This window comes from Phyllostomus hastatus, unplaced genomic scaffold, assembly GCF_019186645.2.
Source record: "Phyllostomus hastatus isolate PE091 unplaced genomic scaffold, TTU_PhHast_1.1 phas_contig_196, whole genome shotgun sequence".
Classification (NCBI taxonomy): domain Eukaryota; kingdom Metazoa; phylum Chordata; class Mammalia; order Chiroptera; family Phyllostomidae; genus Phyllostomus; species Phyllostomus hastatus.
This window is the reverse complement of record NW_025333709.1, coordinates 7,063,624-7,080,000: the sequence shown is the minus strand read 5'-3', so window position 1 is coordinate 7,080,000 and position 16,377 is coordinate 7,063,624. Positions and strand designations below refer to the sequence as shown.

The 16,377-nt window shown below is 38.3% G+C and overlaps 1 protein-coding gene across 7 annotated transcripts in view; it reads right to left on the bottom strand.

The window, feature by feature from the left end:
• Window positions 1-16,377, bottom strand: part of CPEB2 (cytoplasmic polyadenylation element binding protein 2) — a 60,025-nt gene that overhangs the window by 3,832 nt on the left and 39,816 nt on the right. For all 7 annotated transcript variants that reach the window (XM_045834021.1, XM_045834022.1, XM_045834023.1 and 4 more), the window contains 6 exons: window positions 15,993-16,163; window positions 15,011-15,100; window positions 7,857-7,975; window positions 7,462-7,576; window positions 3,816-3,997; window positions 1-168 (listed from right to left, as the gene is read on the bottom strand). The exon at window positions 1-168 is cut by the window's left edge and continues 3,832 nt beyond it. In XM_045834021.1, the coding sequence (XP_045689977.1) occupies window positions 1-168; window positions 3,816-3,997; window positions 7,462-7,576; window positions 7,857-7,975; window positions 15,011-15,100; window positions 15,993-16,163 (845 nt within the window). The remainder of the gene's footprint in view (window positions 169-3,815; window positions 3,998-7,461; window positions 7,577-7,856; window positions 7,976-15,010; window positions 15,101-15,992; window positions 16,164-16,377) is intronic.

The following is a 16,377-nucleotide window of genomic DNA, read 5'->3' as shown; positions in this document are numbered from 1 at the left end:
GTGGAACTCACGTCCTGCACGCGAGTGGATGTTTGCCCAACAAAACTCACAGTAATACTGCAGGCAAGTGACATTGGCACAGAAAAAGGGAGCAAATTTTCCACCACAGCGTGCGCCCTGGCATTCATCACACATCTGGTCATCCAGCACATATGGCTTCACCTCCACCTGGAAAGAGAGAGAAGAAAGCCTCATTGAGTCTGCTTCAGGAATCCTCGTCGTGACCGTCTAAAGTGTGCCGTAGAGAAAAAAGACCAGCCCTGAATGTTGAGAGAGTAGGCAGTTTCCTGGGGAAATACTTTACCCTATAGCAAGCTTAAAAAAATCATTTTGTTCTTGAACTAATCATCTTTTTATATGATGTGTCATGTGTACGATTGACCATGTGATTGAACGAGCACCGAGTTTGGTAATTTTTCTGTATTTTTGGTAATGTCATTTTCAGAAGACTATAAACTGAATGGTATTTACTGTATTTTCCAACGACAGAAAATACTTCTAAAACCTATAAAAATCTAATTGATTTGCAAAACATTCCACCCTTGCCTTTCTTGAAGTAACATCTTAAAAGCACCTGTGTGTTAATATTTTCAGAGGTGATTCTAAGTGAAAAATGAAGGGATATGAAGCGGCCATGGAAGACAAATGATTTTCACATCTTTCCCCCTTCATTCCAACACCACCTGCGAGACGGCACAGCCCGCACAGCCCCCGGCTGCGGCGGCGGCGCTTCTCTGCTGCAGGGACAGCTGCACCCGCGTGTCAACGACTGCCTCAGGAGCCTCAGGAGCCGGCCTGCGGACGATGTTATTGAGGGCATGCCTCGACTTCCCTGGGCTTGTTAGATAGAAAGTCGAAGTCCCACTGTGGAGGCCTGACTTAGTGGAAGACCCCAGACTCCAGTCAGGTCTGAGGGCTGAATCTCTTAACCTCACCTGTTAAATGAGGTTAAAAGAACCCGAGCAAATGGAGTGAAGATTAGATTATGCAAATAAAAGCATGGAAGACAGTGCTCGGAACACAGTTAAATACTCTGTGAATTAGTGTTGGCTGCTGTTAGCTGAGATAGCCTTGCTTTCATGTTTATAATGACTTTATAAATGAAAATTTACTACCTTTGTTTGACTAAATAGTGACAGGCAGCCTAAAATTTCAGCCTTTCCATAGGAGAGCAGAGAAAATTGAGTGTCTTAAGAGCATGGTTTTAGACAAAGGAGTGTTTTGCTTGCAGTAAAAAAGTGACCCAATAACGTCTACTATGTATTCTAATGAAATACTTGCATGTGTGCAGAAACTGAACCTATAAGAATATTTTCTACAGCATTGTTTGTAATAACAACAAGTACAACAAACTGCAAATACACTATAAGTTCATAAAAAGAATTGTAAAAAAACTTTCATAGAAAGTTTGGAAGTAATAGAATTACATTGTTTATATTTGTATTTCATCAATCAGAACAGAGTTAAGATAAAAACATTTTACATATATTAAACATTTTGCTTTTCTGAATTGTCTGTATCTTAGGCATATTTTCCTGCTTCAGTTTAAAAAAATATTTTTAAGTTCTCTTTGCTAGTTAAGGATTTTTAACCTTTTTTTTTCCCATTTGGCCTTTTATTTTTAAAATAATCTTTGACACAAATTCTAAAATTTTTATGTTCAATCTTTATCTTTCATCTTCTTCCTTATGGATTCTATCTTGGTTGCCAGGCTATTACTTTTGATTCAATATTTTAATCATAATTATAATGAAGAAGGAACTTTACTATAACTAAAGAGTATATTAAGGTAGAATAGGAATTATTGGATTTCATATCTTCACAGAAGCACAGGGAAAGTGTCCATTTGCTCAATACTCAGTACCTGGTACCCAGCAAAATATCTAGCACAAAGTGGAAACTCTATAAATATTTGAATAAAAGTGGTACATTTATACATGCTTTCTGGGTTTCTTTCTCATGGTTATTTCTTGCCATGGATTTTAAGCAAACTAAAAATAATTTCAGTCCTATTTACTTTATTTCCATAATACCTCATAAAATGCTAAGAGCAAGTATCAAGAGTTAATGTCAAACTATTGAATACAACTTTACAAATACAATGTTGTCCATTATTTGCATTTTTTAAATTATAGATATTATTTTATGAAGCTAATCTACTTAACTCAAAATCACAGACTTCAAAGATGGAAAACTGGATTTAAAACTGATGATTTCAATATTTATTTCTGATTAATAATGATCTCTTAACAATTAACTTTTGTATGAGAAATAGCTTCATCAATTCTTTACCTATTCTTACTTTCCATAATACCTTAGTAGCACATATCTAAAAAAATAAACTTCTCTTAGGGATTTCAATGCCTTTTCAAGATGGCTTGTGTTTCTCAACTCACTTGTTCTGCATCTGAGTTGCTATTTAAGAACTGATACTCTCCCCGAAATATCGGCCCTTCACTCTTACTTTGGAAACAAAGAGCTTTGAAGTATGACAATGCAACAATCTTTTCCCTCTGCTTCTGCGTATTAGACAACTACAAATAAATACTAAGCACATAATTTCCTCTGTGACTGCATCATCTCTCTGCACAAGAAGGGGCTGGACTACATCGGCAGTCTAAAGCGTGGCTGCACATCAGGAGCACCTGGGGATGCCTGGCTGCATCCCAGACTAATTACGGCACACTCTTTGGGTAGGACTCAGACGTCAAGGTTTTTCTGAAGCTCCTGGTGACTTCCATGTGAAGCCGAGGTTGACAATCACTGAATTAGAGAAACTCTAAGGTACAAACTGGTTCAAAAAATTTTATGCGCACGTCAGAATAAAAGCAGAGTCCCTTCTCTTAATTTTCTCACAATATTTTAAGTAACAATGCCACAAAAGAATTCTAAGCAAAAAAGCCACTTTGCATGTATGGACTGAACATGTGCTGTACTTCTTTTCTAAGCAGCATGGTTTGGTAACTAAACGGATGACACTTTTAAGAGCCCAAGGTCTAGTCAATTAGCATTAGTTAATCAGCTCCCCCGCCTCCCAAATAGTCTTTTATTGTGCAGTCTCCAAGAAGAACCTTCAAGACACTGTTACACTGGGAAAATAAGAACCCACTCCAGTTACGGCTACTAATTTCAATATATAAAAACTAATTTACCTAATATTCTTAGTATATCTCATGCATACTATAAATGTAAACAGTCTTAGCTTAGGACAATTATTTTGCCTATTTAGTTTATTTGCATATTTATTATTTATCTTTAGGGAAATATACGCAATATATTCTTATTTTAGGTTTTATAACAAATGAAAAATAAATAACGCTTAAACAGCACTTAGTACCAAGCTCTGTTCTCAGTGCTGCTATATACGTGAATTCATTTAGTCCTAAACTAACTGTGAGGGAGACACTGTTACTGTTGTCCACTTTGCAGCGAAGGGAGAGAGGCACAAAGAGGGTTAACTTGCCCAGGACTATAGAGCACATGGTGGAAGGGAACCCTAGGTAGTCCAGCTCTGGAATACAAACCTTAAAAACAAGCTCTGCCTCTGAAGTCAGAAGGATATTCAGACCTTACTGGCTAATACAAATTTTTGACATGCCTTAAAATGCCATTTATATATTTTATATTACACCTGAAGCTTAAGTACATGGAAAAATTTTACATTTCAGAGGTGTTTTGGTATGATATATACCTTTCAGAGTTAAAGGAGTATAAAAATATTCAGTGTCTGAATTACATTAACTCATTATTTCCCTCATGATTACCAGCACCTTATTTATCATAGGACAGACATGATTTTCCAGTGTGCAACTTACGCGTTTATCAATATCACCGTGCTGAAGCTGGACAAACCGAGCACTGATGGCAGCAATATAGCTCTGCTGATTGGAGAAAGCAACTCGACCAGCACCTTTTGGGTATTTCAGCTCAGGGTCTGTATCAATTCCTGCATAACAAACTCCACCGTACAGCCGGTCCATGATCATAGCAAGTTCCACTTCAAAAGAAAAGGAAGTTTCACATCAAACGTGAGAGAACACAGTAAATCAACAACTTTTAAGTGCTTTTTAAAAAGTAAAAATCATTTGGATATCCAGTTTCATGCTCTTTTCTAAATCCAGTCTTACCAGTTGTACACTAGATACCAATTGTTCTCATCACAGAAGAATTATTTGGTTGGCCAAAAAGTCCATCTAGCTTTTTCTATAATATAAAAGATACATTTTTTATTTTCACCAAAAACTTTATTGATTTTGATATTTTGAGGATGTTGGCTATCTCCCCCTTGGTATTACACTGATTGTTCTCAATTAATGTCTTGATTTGATCACTACCAACTTCTACTGGTCTACCAGCTGTGGGGCACTGTCCAGTGAGAAATCTGCAGCACGAAGCTTTGTAAACCATTGTTGACATGTTCCATCAGTCACAGCACTCTCTCCATACACTGGACAAATCTTTTTTCATATTTCAGTTGTTTTTACCTTTCTTGAAACATGAAAGCATAATGTGCCAAAAATGTCATGTATTTTCTTCCACCTTCAATATTAAAATGGCTATGCAAAATTCACCAGTTTTGATAAGTTTTTTAAAAAATTCATGCTGATATGACAACTGTCACAATACTGTCTAGCGAAACTGTTTCAAATGAAGTTAAAGACTAAAGTGCTACTAGAGCCAGCTTCCGGAAAAAAGAAGAGATGAACTTTTTGGCCAACCAATACTTTGGCAATTCTCCTTTCAACTTCCTGTATCGTCAGTTTTTCTCCCCATACTGGATCCCTCCCAATATACTATAATTCGTCCCATCTTAAAAACTCTTAACTGCTTCTTCCTCTCAGTGACTACTTCATTTCTCTAATTGCTATTAAAGAAATTCTCTTCATGTTCCCCTAATTGCTAAAAAAATTTTATACTCCTTAATCAGTCTCTTCTCATTCTTTGTTCAACCCTTTAGAATCAGGTTTTCACCCCGTAACTCCACTTTAATTGCTCATGTCAAGGTCACCTTCCTATCAAGTTCAATGGTCAATCTACCTGAAAGCAGCATTGAACATAGTTCTTTTCTTCTTTCCCCTTGACGTATTTTCTCCATATAGCTTCCAGGATACATTATTCTGCTAATTCTCCTCCTGTCTCATTATAATTCCTGCTGTTCTTCTTAGGTCTTCTTCAACTTTTGAATGTCAGGATACCCCAGGTTTCAGTCCTTGGATTTCTCTCCACACTCCCGGCTTCGGTGGCTTGATCCCGTGTCACGGCTTTAATCACCACCTACCTATTCTCAGCCCCTGCGCTCCTCCGGTCGGGGCCTCTTCCCTGGACCCCACACTCATCTGCGCGCCTGTCTGCTGGACGACTCGTGCTGATGCTTCACAGACACTGCAGCACGCAGTGCATTCAAAACGGCACTGCTGATCTTCCACCATCCATTACACCCGCCCCGGTGGTTTTCTGGTGATTCAGTCGGGACGCGACGGAAAAGGCGACGCTGCCAAGTCAGGACCCCTGGCTTTATCTTTTCCCACACTTGCGCGTGTAATCCTGTGAACCTGACCTTCAAGACATATCTAGAATCCAATTACCCCACCTTCATCACTAACATCCTGTTCCAGCTTTCATCTGGATCGTGGCAGTAGCCTTAGCTCTTTGCTTCTGATCCAACGCCCCCAGTGTATTTGCCAAAGAGCAGCATGTGATGCTTTTTTTTAAATTTATTTTTAGAGAGGGAAGGGAGGGAGATAGAGAGAGAGAGAAACATCAATGTGCGGTTGCTGGGGGTCATGGCCTGCAACCCAGGCATGTACCCTGGCTGGGAATCGAACCTGGGACACTTTGGTTCCCAGCCCACGCTCAATCCACTGAGCTATGCCAGCTAGGGCTTTTTTTTTTTTTTTTTTTGATTCTCTTAAAAAATATACAGGTTTCCCTCATGATCTGAAAGTGGAGGGTTCCCTACAAAAACTTTTGTAAAAATTAGGAAAATTTAAAAGCAAAATTCCTCTATTTCTCTTAGTTAGCTCAAATAGGTACTAATGTACGTGTTTTATAAAAGGGAAGTAAAGTAAATCAAACTTTTGAAAGTCAGGGACACCTGTATTAGATACCAATGGCTTAACTGAAATTTATACTTGGGAGCTCTGAAAGGTGTCATAGTTTTCAAAATCAATACCCAAACCCTCCCAGTAACTTGCTCCTTCTCCAGTGTTTCTCAGCTTAGTAAAAGGTACCACTATCTACCTCGTGGCTTAACACTGAAAGTTTGGATTCTGCCTTTGCATTTACCTAATGACATCTGTTCACTTAGCTCTTTCTCCACTACCACCACTCATCCAAGCCTCCATCATCTGTCTCCTGAACTGCAATAATAGGCAACTAAATTGGTCTACCAACATCTACTCTAAATCCTCCATGAGTCATTAGCTAAAGAGATCTTTCAAAAATGTAAATGTGATGTTTCCTTCCTTCTATTAAAAACTCTTCATTGGTCTCCCCTTGCTCTGAGGATACAGACTAAATTAGCATATTACACCTGTATGTCCAGACTTCCTGTTGATGTTTTCAATGTCTTCTTGTGTCTCTCTACTCACTCCTTTTAGCCCAAGTCAGGCACTCTGGGTTTCTTTCGGTCCCTCTATTGTATTCTGCTTCTCTCCACTGAAGGCCTTTGAATATGCGGTTCCCTTTATCTGAAAACTCCTCATAACCCTCACAACCACCCCCTACTCCTTCTGTTCAATCTTTGTATGTCAGCTTAAATACAAGTATATTTAAATAACAGATTATGTCACCTTCTCTGGCCATATGCTCTTCTGTTCTCTATCGTCTTTCTTTGTAGCAGTTATGTCTTATTAGTAGTATTTGTATGTTGAGTAGTTCTCTAACCTACATCTCCTATACAGGAAGAGAATGTTCTCAGTAATGAAAGGGCCACTGATACACTTCACAGGATGCATGGCATCCAAAAACTTGCACAGTGACCATTTACATCTATAACTATGCTACTCTATAACATCTTCCAGTAAATCTCTGGTTCCTGGTTACTGACAACATAAGTTTATCATTCACTTGTTTAAAGTGCTATTTTTTTTAAATCCAGAATTTCTTCTTCAGATATCAGAAATCAACCCACATAAAATAAACAGACCCCAAATTGTCATATCTTAGCAAGTAACACTTAAGAAGTCAGAAGTATCTGAGTGGATATTTCTTATAGTCTGCTTGGAGTTAGCTATTAATATCAACAGGTGAGGTCCAATTCTCCAGTTACTTGATGGTTTCAAGAACAGTTCTCAGAATCTGTCTCAGAATTCTGTAACTAGCCACTACTGGGCATAAAGAATCTGCCCCACACCTGCCCAATAGTCCATGGATAGAATAGCTACCAAATGTTTACTAAAACAATTCATTCATATTTAAATGATTTTTTAAGAAAACACATAATGTTAGCATTCTACTTACCAGCCCTTAGTGGCCTGGGAACACCTCCGACAAAAATTGTTTTTCGGGGATCCAGAGGCTGAGAACCATCCATCACAAAATCACTATCACTTAAATTCCAAGGACGGATCTGAACCTATGAAGAAAAAGATATTACTTTATAGGGTCTTATTCCCTTTATAGCTTATGCTATTTTGTGCCAGTTAACAGTGGTTTTTTTCATTGTTTAAAATTTTGCATAGTTGGATTTGGAAACAAATTATTATTATTTTTTATCTAGGAATTATAAATTATCCAAATTTTAAAAAACTGATCTCTTAACATGGTGGTTAAATTGTTTTCCACTAACATCTACTTTAAAACAGCTTTTGGAAAACTTGCATTTGTAGCTTAGAGTTCACATAGAGTTTACTTACTGGTTTGTCTTTGATGGTTGGGCTGGAAACACATAGATAGAGTTTGCCATCTTCTTCGATACAAGCATCAATTAGTGCCTGAACTGAGCTTTCTTCTTGAAAGAGAAGGAATGCATAGCCTGTAATATCCAAGAAAAATGAGGCAATGTTGTCAAGGAAAGTGATTACACCCCAATTTCATTGCTGTTTAGAAAACACAAGTTTTTTTAAAGGAAAAAATATATCAAATAAGACTAGAATCATTATACTTTTTATAGAACACAAAACCCTATGGAATACATACAAAAACATATACTCAAGTAAATTAATTTGCTACTTCACATACAGCACTGAGGTATCAAGTGGTTAATTATTTGCTCAAAGTCAGTCATATAAGCAAGCAATTGGCTGAGTAAATTCAAACTCAGGCCAGTCCCATCCTCAAACAATCCGGAAGGACTGATCGGTTGAGCATACTAGGACCTGAAGTTTCCTGTAAGTGACTGCAAGGCAAGAAGATCTAGAGGATACTTTTGGACTGCAGCGCACTTGGGAAGGCCCAGGAATTTCCACAAGTGGAGGGAAAATTCCACAGTCAACTTGACAACTTCCAAATGATACTAAGAAAACCATCTCAGGGAGGATGGAATGAGCAGGTTCCTTCAGGGTGGGTCAGAACTTGTAAATCAAGTCTCAACTTGGATGTACAATTTTTTCAGTCTAGTGACTATTTAGACTTGTACAAAAACTCCAAACTCTTGCTTAAATTCCTGTATCATCAGGAAATATGTATCTCCCCCTTTTCTTGTAACAACCAACTGTCAATCTTTAATCAATCATGCCTCCAGCAGGCAGAGCAGACTTCGTTATAAAAAGGCAACAAATTTTACATTCCAAGTTTAGTATTGTGTGATTATTCCCAGCAGTTGATAACTATAAATAACCTGAAAATATCCCTTTCCTTGACAGGATTTCTGCACCAACAAACATGGAGCACTGTAGTCTAGTCCCAGAACGAAGCCATCAAGCAGTCCATGCACATCTGTTCCATTAAACAATGGGAAGCGTGAGGTCATATTTTACATAGAATTCAAAAAACACTGCTTGTTGCCAAAACAGCTTTGATTGCCACAAAGGTCTGATGTGACACAGAAGTACTTCATTTTAATAAAATTGTATTATTCAATTGCGTAAGACATCAAACCAACCTACACAAATAGAAACTTCCAAAGCTACAATTATGTAAGACTAAGAGACACATTTTAGGAACTTTTTAATTGCTAGAAACAATTGAAATATGCTTGAAAAAAATAAAAAAAATGAAGACTCATTTTCTTTAAGTGAAGGCTTTAATTCTGATACAAAGCTGAGCATTTGAGAGCTATAATTGCTTTGTAATGATAGAAAGGATATAAGGCTAATTTACTAAAATAGTATTTTAAATGCAATATTTTAATGCTGTTTAAGTTTTGTGATTTTTTGATATAACTATTGTCATATTAATTTTTAAACAATACTTTAAGTTCAGTATTTTTAATACTGCTTAATTATTTTTTGTGACTACTAGGGAGGAATTGTGCATATCATAAAAATTAATTAAGCAATGTTGACAGGTAAGCTATGAGCTTGCTAAGGAAAGCCAGTGAATACTGCAATACTCTTCCGAAAAACAAACCGCCTATAGTTCTCTAGGACTTATTAGAGCAAGCCAGTAACAGTCACACAGGGGGAACCCCACTCACTGCAAAGGAAGCACACCTGGGTGGCCCGGTAACCAAGGGCGTAAGTCCCTGCCTTGATTACAAGGTTGCAACACTAACTGGATGCTTCTACACCAGGGTTTTCCAAACCATGAAAAATGATGAATTACAGCAATGACAAAAATGCTTGAAAGAACATAATTTGGGAAAACTAGTCTTTGGCAATGGCTACAATTAAGTATAATTGTACCAAAAAAACCCCCCTATGATTTGCCACGCTAATACACACACACACATATATTTTGTTTTTGGTCTGAGAAAATAAACTAATGACTGCCTCAAAAACTACCACCACCACCACCACCACGGTCACAATAACCACAAAGATGGCAAGTATTCCGTTTCACTCAATCTGTGCCAACACATCTTCCTAGACTCACAGTCCTCTTCCCCCACCTACTTCAGGTCAAAGTGAGTTCTCTATCCTACAGGTGTTGATATCACATATCAGGCAATTACTAATCCATGATTACTGAGAATACAAAGATGAGTAAAGACAGTTGTACAGATTATTGGAAGAATGTGACATTAATAAAATAACGACGCATTTTTGAAGTTGTAAAAATGTCATATAGCAACTGTGACAAGCGCCATGAAAGAGGACAGTGCTAGGGCAGACTGTATCTTGATTTGGACTCATAAGGCGCGTCCTGCAAGTTTCCTGTGAGCAACTGGTATTTCAGGTGAGGTCAACAGGGGACTTAGAGGCAAAGACATGGGACGAGCGCCTTCAGGCCGAGGGAACACCACACATCAAAGTCCTGAGGCAGGCGAGAGAAAGGCCCAATTATGGCATCAGGAAGACACAAGAAGCAACAGTGGGAGAAGAAAAAGAGAGAGATGGGGAGGCTGGAGAGGCAAGAGCATTTCTGCCATTACTCCAGCAAGGAAAGAAACCACTGAAGGACTTTAAGTGGGGGAGCACGGAGCAGCACCGTCAGATGGGTCAGAGAGGTTGCTCCAGCTGCGCTGAGGGAGGAACGCTGGCGAGAGCCCCAGACGCAGACAGCAGTCCCACACACGTCTGAAGGCATCCCGGCAAGGAGGACAGTAACTTACACAGGGACGTTAGAAACCAACAGGCATGTTAGGGGGAGGGGGAGAAGGCTGAGAGAAGATCAGATATATGAACAACAAAATGGCAATAACTACATATCTGTCAACAATTGAATCTAAACAACAAAATGAATTAAGAAGGCAAAAATAGACTCATGATTCAGAGAACATTTTGATGGTTGCCAGATGGGAGGGGGGTTACGGAGATGGATGGAAAAAGTAAAGGGCTCAAGGAGTTCCAATTGGTTGTTACAGAACAGTCATGGGGATGTAAAGTACAGCATAGGGAATATAAGTCAATAATCGAATGACTCTGTATGGTGTCAAATGGGTGCGAGATTTATCAGGTTGATCACTTAGTAAGTTATATATATCTAATCACTGGAGTGTAAACCTGAAACTAATATAATAATATATGTCAACTGCAATTAAAAAATGAAAAATATAAAAAATAGATAAAAATGTAAAAAAAGACAACAGCCAACACACATACACACACACAAATAAAATAAACTTTATAAAAGAGTAAGATAGTAAAACTGTGGATAACAGTAGGTTAAAACTAACAAATATCTATATGGACCTAAGTTTTTATTTAAACCAAGGATTTGGGACCTCCAAGTCTAGTAAATTCCAAAATCATGCAAAAATTTAGAGTATATGGAAAGACGTCTATAGTTTTAAATTTTCATACAGGCCTAGGATCCAGAATCCCTGCTCAAATGATGTTCTTGAGCCATTAAGCAGAAGATCTAAAGGTATAAAAAGTCACTGCATTATTATATTTCTTTAAAAATATTAATGGACTAGCAATGGAGGTTCTATAATTCTCAGTGACAAAAAGTAGAGATGGCCCATGTAATTCACCATCAGAAACCCTTAGCTGATTTTTGCGCACCAATAATTCTAACATGTTTCCTTTCCCAGAGCCACAATCAGACCATTCGACAGATCTACTGCAATCTTTTCTAGGCTTGAAAATTCACTCAACTATGAGAATATTGTTTTTTTTTCTCCCTAAAATTGTATTTCAATAATACCTAAAGAAAAGTCTTAGTCCTTCAACCTGCCCCTTTTTTCACGTCTGAGAATTTGCCATTAGGATCTAACTGACTGGAAGAACATTCAGCTATTTCTCTCCGCCTTCCCTGATCATGGTGGCCAGGGAATCCTCCACCGCCCCCCCGGCCCCACTGATGGTAGTCTTGTTTTGCTCAAATGAATGTCAGCATGGTTTGTGATTCTTGTAATCTGATGATTGGCCACAGCAGTATCCTAGCAATAAGTGACTAACACAAGTCGGTATTTTCTTCACATCTTATCTCTTTATGTAATTGGGTGTTTGTTGTCCAGATACTTTCTCCTCTATCAGAATTCACCAACAGAGTACATACTGCTCTCTTGTGATCTGTGTCATTTGGAACACGTAAGTAAATTGTGCCATATTTAAACTACTCATAGGTTCATATTTTAGTACCACTTCACACAGATCTTAATTTCACTGAATAGAGAGGCAGTTTTTTTAGAATTCTGTACTCAAATTACTTGAAATGATGCTTTAGAGGACTTCCGGTCAAGATGGCAGTGCAGGCAGACATAGCTGGCATCTTTACACAACCACATTAAAATTACAAATAGAACAACCATGACTCAGAACCATCAAAAATCACATTGAATGGAAGCCCGACAACTACAGAATTAAATAAACCACATCCATCCAAAATGGCAGGAGGGGAAAGATGCAGAATGGGCTGGTCCCATACCCAGGTGCGGTAGATAAAAATTCAGAAGGCATATCTTGAGAGCAAGGACTCCTAGCCCCACACCAAGCCCCCCAAGCCCAGGGTTCCAGTGCAAGGAAGATGCTGGTCAGTCCTCACAACTTCTGGCTAAAAAACCCAGCAGGGATTGAGGCTCTAAAAGAAACTGCAGGAGACCCAAGAAGTTCCTCTTAAAGAACCCACACATGGACTCACCTACCACACCTACCACTCTCTCTGAGCTCCAGCACTGGGGTAGCAGCTTGAAAGGCATCAGCAGCATACTGGGAGAAACTGAAGGGTCTAGCATCAATGCGAGCAGAGGCCATTGCCTTTTTTCTAAACCCTTCCCCCACAGAACCAGCAAGCTGGTGCCATACCTGAGACTCCATCAACCTAGCTAGCACTGTTTGATCCCCTCTTGGAGATCCTCAGAGACATCTCCCCATCCAACTTATCAGCCTACCCAAGGAGCTTTTCCACATGAATGGCTAGTCTTGGCTCACGCTGAAAACTTCCTAAATCCTCTTAAACAAGTGACAGCAGCCTCAGTGAGCCCCTGGCCCAGCACTAGCAGCAGCCAGCCCAGTTTCACAGCTTGGCTTTGCCTGGGAATCTCTAAGCCTAGCACAAGTAGCAGCCATCCAAATTGCTCTATAGCTCAGGCAGGGAGGTCCCCTGCCAAAACACAGGTGTGGGGTGACCCTGGCCTGTACCACCCAGGAAACCCCAGGGCCAATGCACCCAGTGGACAGCTAAAGACCGTGTCGGAGCACCACCACTCTGTCCCTTCACAGTTGACCCTCCACAGAGGGTGGAGTTTTGTGGTCAGGGGCCACAGCCAATCCTTGCAGCTGACTGGCCTGGGTAAATTGCTCCCATTGATCTGTCAACAGCAACCAAGGCACAACTACAAAAGAAGGGTGTACTCAGCCCAGAGGTGGCACCTTGAGTGCTCAGCTTGGGTGACTGCGGAGGCTGTGCCACTGGACCCTATGGGACACTTACTACATTAGGCCACACTACCCAGACATGAAGTCAAAGCAGCTCTACATAATACATAGAAACAAATGCAGGGAGGCTGCCAAAATGGAGAGACAAGGAAACATGGCCCAAATGAAAGAACAGATCAAAACTCCAGAAAAAGAACTAAACAAAACGGAGGTAAGCAATCTTTCAGATGCAGAGTTCAAAACACTGGTTATAAGGATGCTCAAAGAACTTAGTGAGGACCTCAACAGCATAAAAAAGATCCAATAAAAAATGAAGGATACACTAATTGAAATAAAGAACCATTTACAGGGAAACAACAGTAGAGTGGATGAAGCTGAGAATCAAATCAATGATTTGGAACATAAGAAAGCAAAAAACAACCAATCAGAACAATAAAAAGAAAAAAGAATCCAAAAAAATGAGGGTAGTATAAGCAGCCTCTGGGACAACTTCAGGAGGTCCAACATTCTCATCATAGGGGTGCCAGAAGATGAGAGAGGGCAAAAAATTGGAAATCTGTTTGAAAAAATAAAGAAAACTTCTATAATTTGGTGAAGGAGATAGACATTAAGTCCAGGAAGCACAGAGAGTCCCAAACAATTGGACCTAAAAAGGACCAAACCAAGACAAACCATAATTAAAATGCCAAAGGTTAAAGGTAAAAAGAGAACCTTAAAAGAAGCAACAGAAAAGAAGTTACCTACAGGGGTATCCCCTAAGACTGTTGGCTGATTTCTCAAAAGAAACTTTGCAGGCTAGAAGGGATTGGCAAGAAATACTCAAAGTCGTGAAAAGCAGGGACCCACACCCAAGATTGCTCTACCCAGCAAAGCTATCTTTTAGAATCAAAGGGGAGATAAAAAGCTTCCCAGACAAGAAAAAAAACTAAAGGAGTTTATCATCAACAAGCCATCACTGTATAAAATGTTAAGGGGACTTATTTAAGAAAAAGATGATGATCAAAACTCTGAACAATAAAATGGCAATAAATACAAATCTATCAACAACTGAACCTAAAAACTAAGCAAACAAGAAGAACAGACATAGAATCATGGATACGGAGAGCATTTTGATGGCTGTCAGATGAGAAGGGGGTGTGGGGGAATGGGTGAAGAGGTGAGGGGATTAAGAAGTATGAACAGGTAGTCACAGAATAGCCGTGGGATGCAGAGTCTAGGAAATGAAGTAGCCAGAGAACTTATACCATGACCCGTGGACAGTGGTGGGGGGATTGCCTGAGGGAGTGGGGGATGCTGGGTGGAGAAGGGCAAAGGGGGAAAAATCAGGACAACTGTAATAGCATAATCAATAAAATATGAGTAAAAAAAAAGAGAAACTTTATTCATAAAAAGTACTGAAATATTTGAGTCTTTAAAATCAGCACCAAAACATTATAGAGAAAGTATATCAGGTCTAGACTAGGTCTCTTGACCACTCTGCCTCTCTCGATACATATTACCAGCCTCTACAAATTGCACTCTTAATTTTTAGACAAAGAAACAGTCATACTGAATTTTAAAAAAAGAAAACATGAAGTAATTGATATTGTCTCTTTTGCTCATATATAATTGATTCTCTTGCAAAAATTAATAATGAAAACCCTTACCTTTTGGTGGAAAATAGGACTTGCTTTCTGCTTTATGAGGCCAATCTACTACCAAAGGTCCAAATCTTCTGAAGCTGGCAGTTATTTCATCTTAAGAAAGTACAATAATATGCACAGAAATTAGTTTTAACGATTCATTCTAAAAATTCCATATTTTACTACTTCAAAGATCTAATATTTAAATGTACCAAATAGCCTAAGTTACAATATAAACACTGAAAACATATTTAATATTCTTATTAAAGTTGTACTTAAAATAGCTATTTTGTCCAAATAAATTCATTTTTAAGTAGCACATTGGCCAGAATAATCAATTCAGTACGATTTTTAAAATTTTATATAAAACTGAATAGATAATAATATAGTACAACAAATTTTAAATATCACTGGTTTGAAAAATATGCTAAGTTAAATAGAGATCCATTATTGCTTGATAAGTAAGATTTTAGAGCCAAAAAAAGAATGCTAAAACAACATGTAAAAATCTGTAATACTCATAAATACTCAGAGCATCTGACACATGCCAGGTAGTTTCACGGAAACATATACAGGTCAAATTCAATATACGTTCTAGGCAATTTTATCGCATGGGAACCTTATTATAGTGATTAACATGCAGAATAATCTACCAGTTTATTGAATCATTGACTCATCTATTAGTTGTGAAAGAGAACAGTAGATTTTCCACAAAAAATAGGTTCTATCCTTAAAAATATAAGTGGAATATCATCTATGGTATGAAAATCTTATTAATAAAAAATACAGTAGCAATATGCATCATAACATAATGTAAAGAAATCAACTTTAAAAAAGTTTTTTGTTTAACTGCCTCCACATTTCAGCAGGTGACAAAATATTTAAAATATTTAAACAGAGATAGATGTCTATTCTAACTGAAAATCTCTAGAGGTAAAAAATTCTTTACCCCATTCACATTATATTTCAGGGTTTTTTTTTTTTTAAGTCCAAATAATCAACTTACCTTCATCAATATCTGGAGGAAGACCACCAACAAAAACTTTTCGAGAGAAGCGTTCTATTCGTTCTCCGTTTTGATGAGCTGAGTAACATGTGGGTGAATTTAAAACACCAACTTGGTCGTTATGACCATCATCCAGCAAGCCATCGTCGATTGGGAAGAGGGAAGAACGACCTAAAACATAACAAATATGACTTGAATCTCAGATACTAGAAATTGATAAATTAAAGTATACACAGAGTAATGACAAATTCAATGGCTTAATAAATGAAGGTGATATATGCATAAGAGAAAGTAGGAAAATAAATTGATTTAAGATACAGAGTAGTCAAGCTAGAAAAGCTCTCTGAGGTTAGTCAGAGTACTCAGTCTTGAAAGGCAGGCTAAA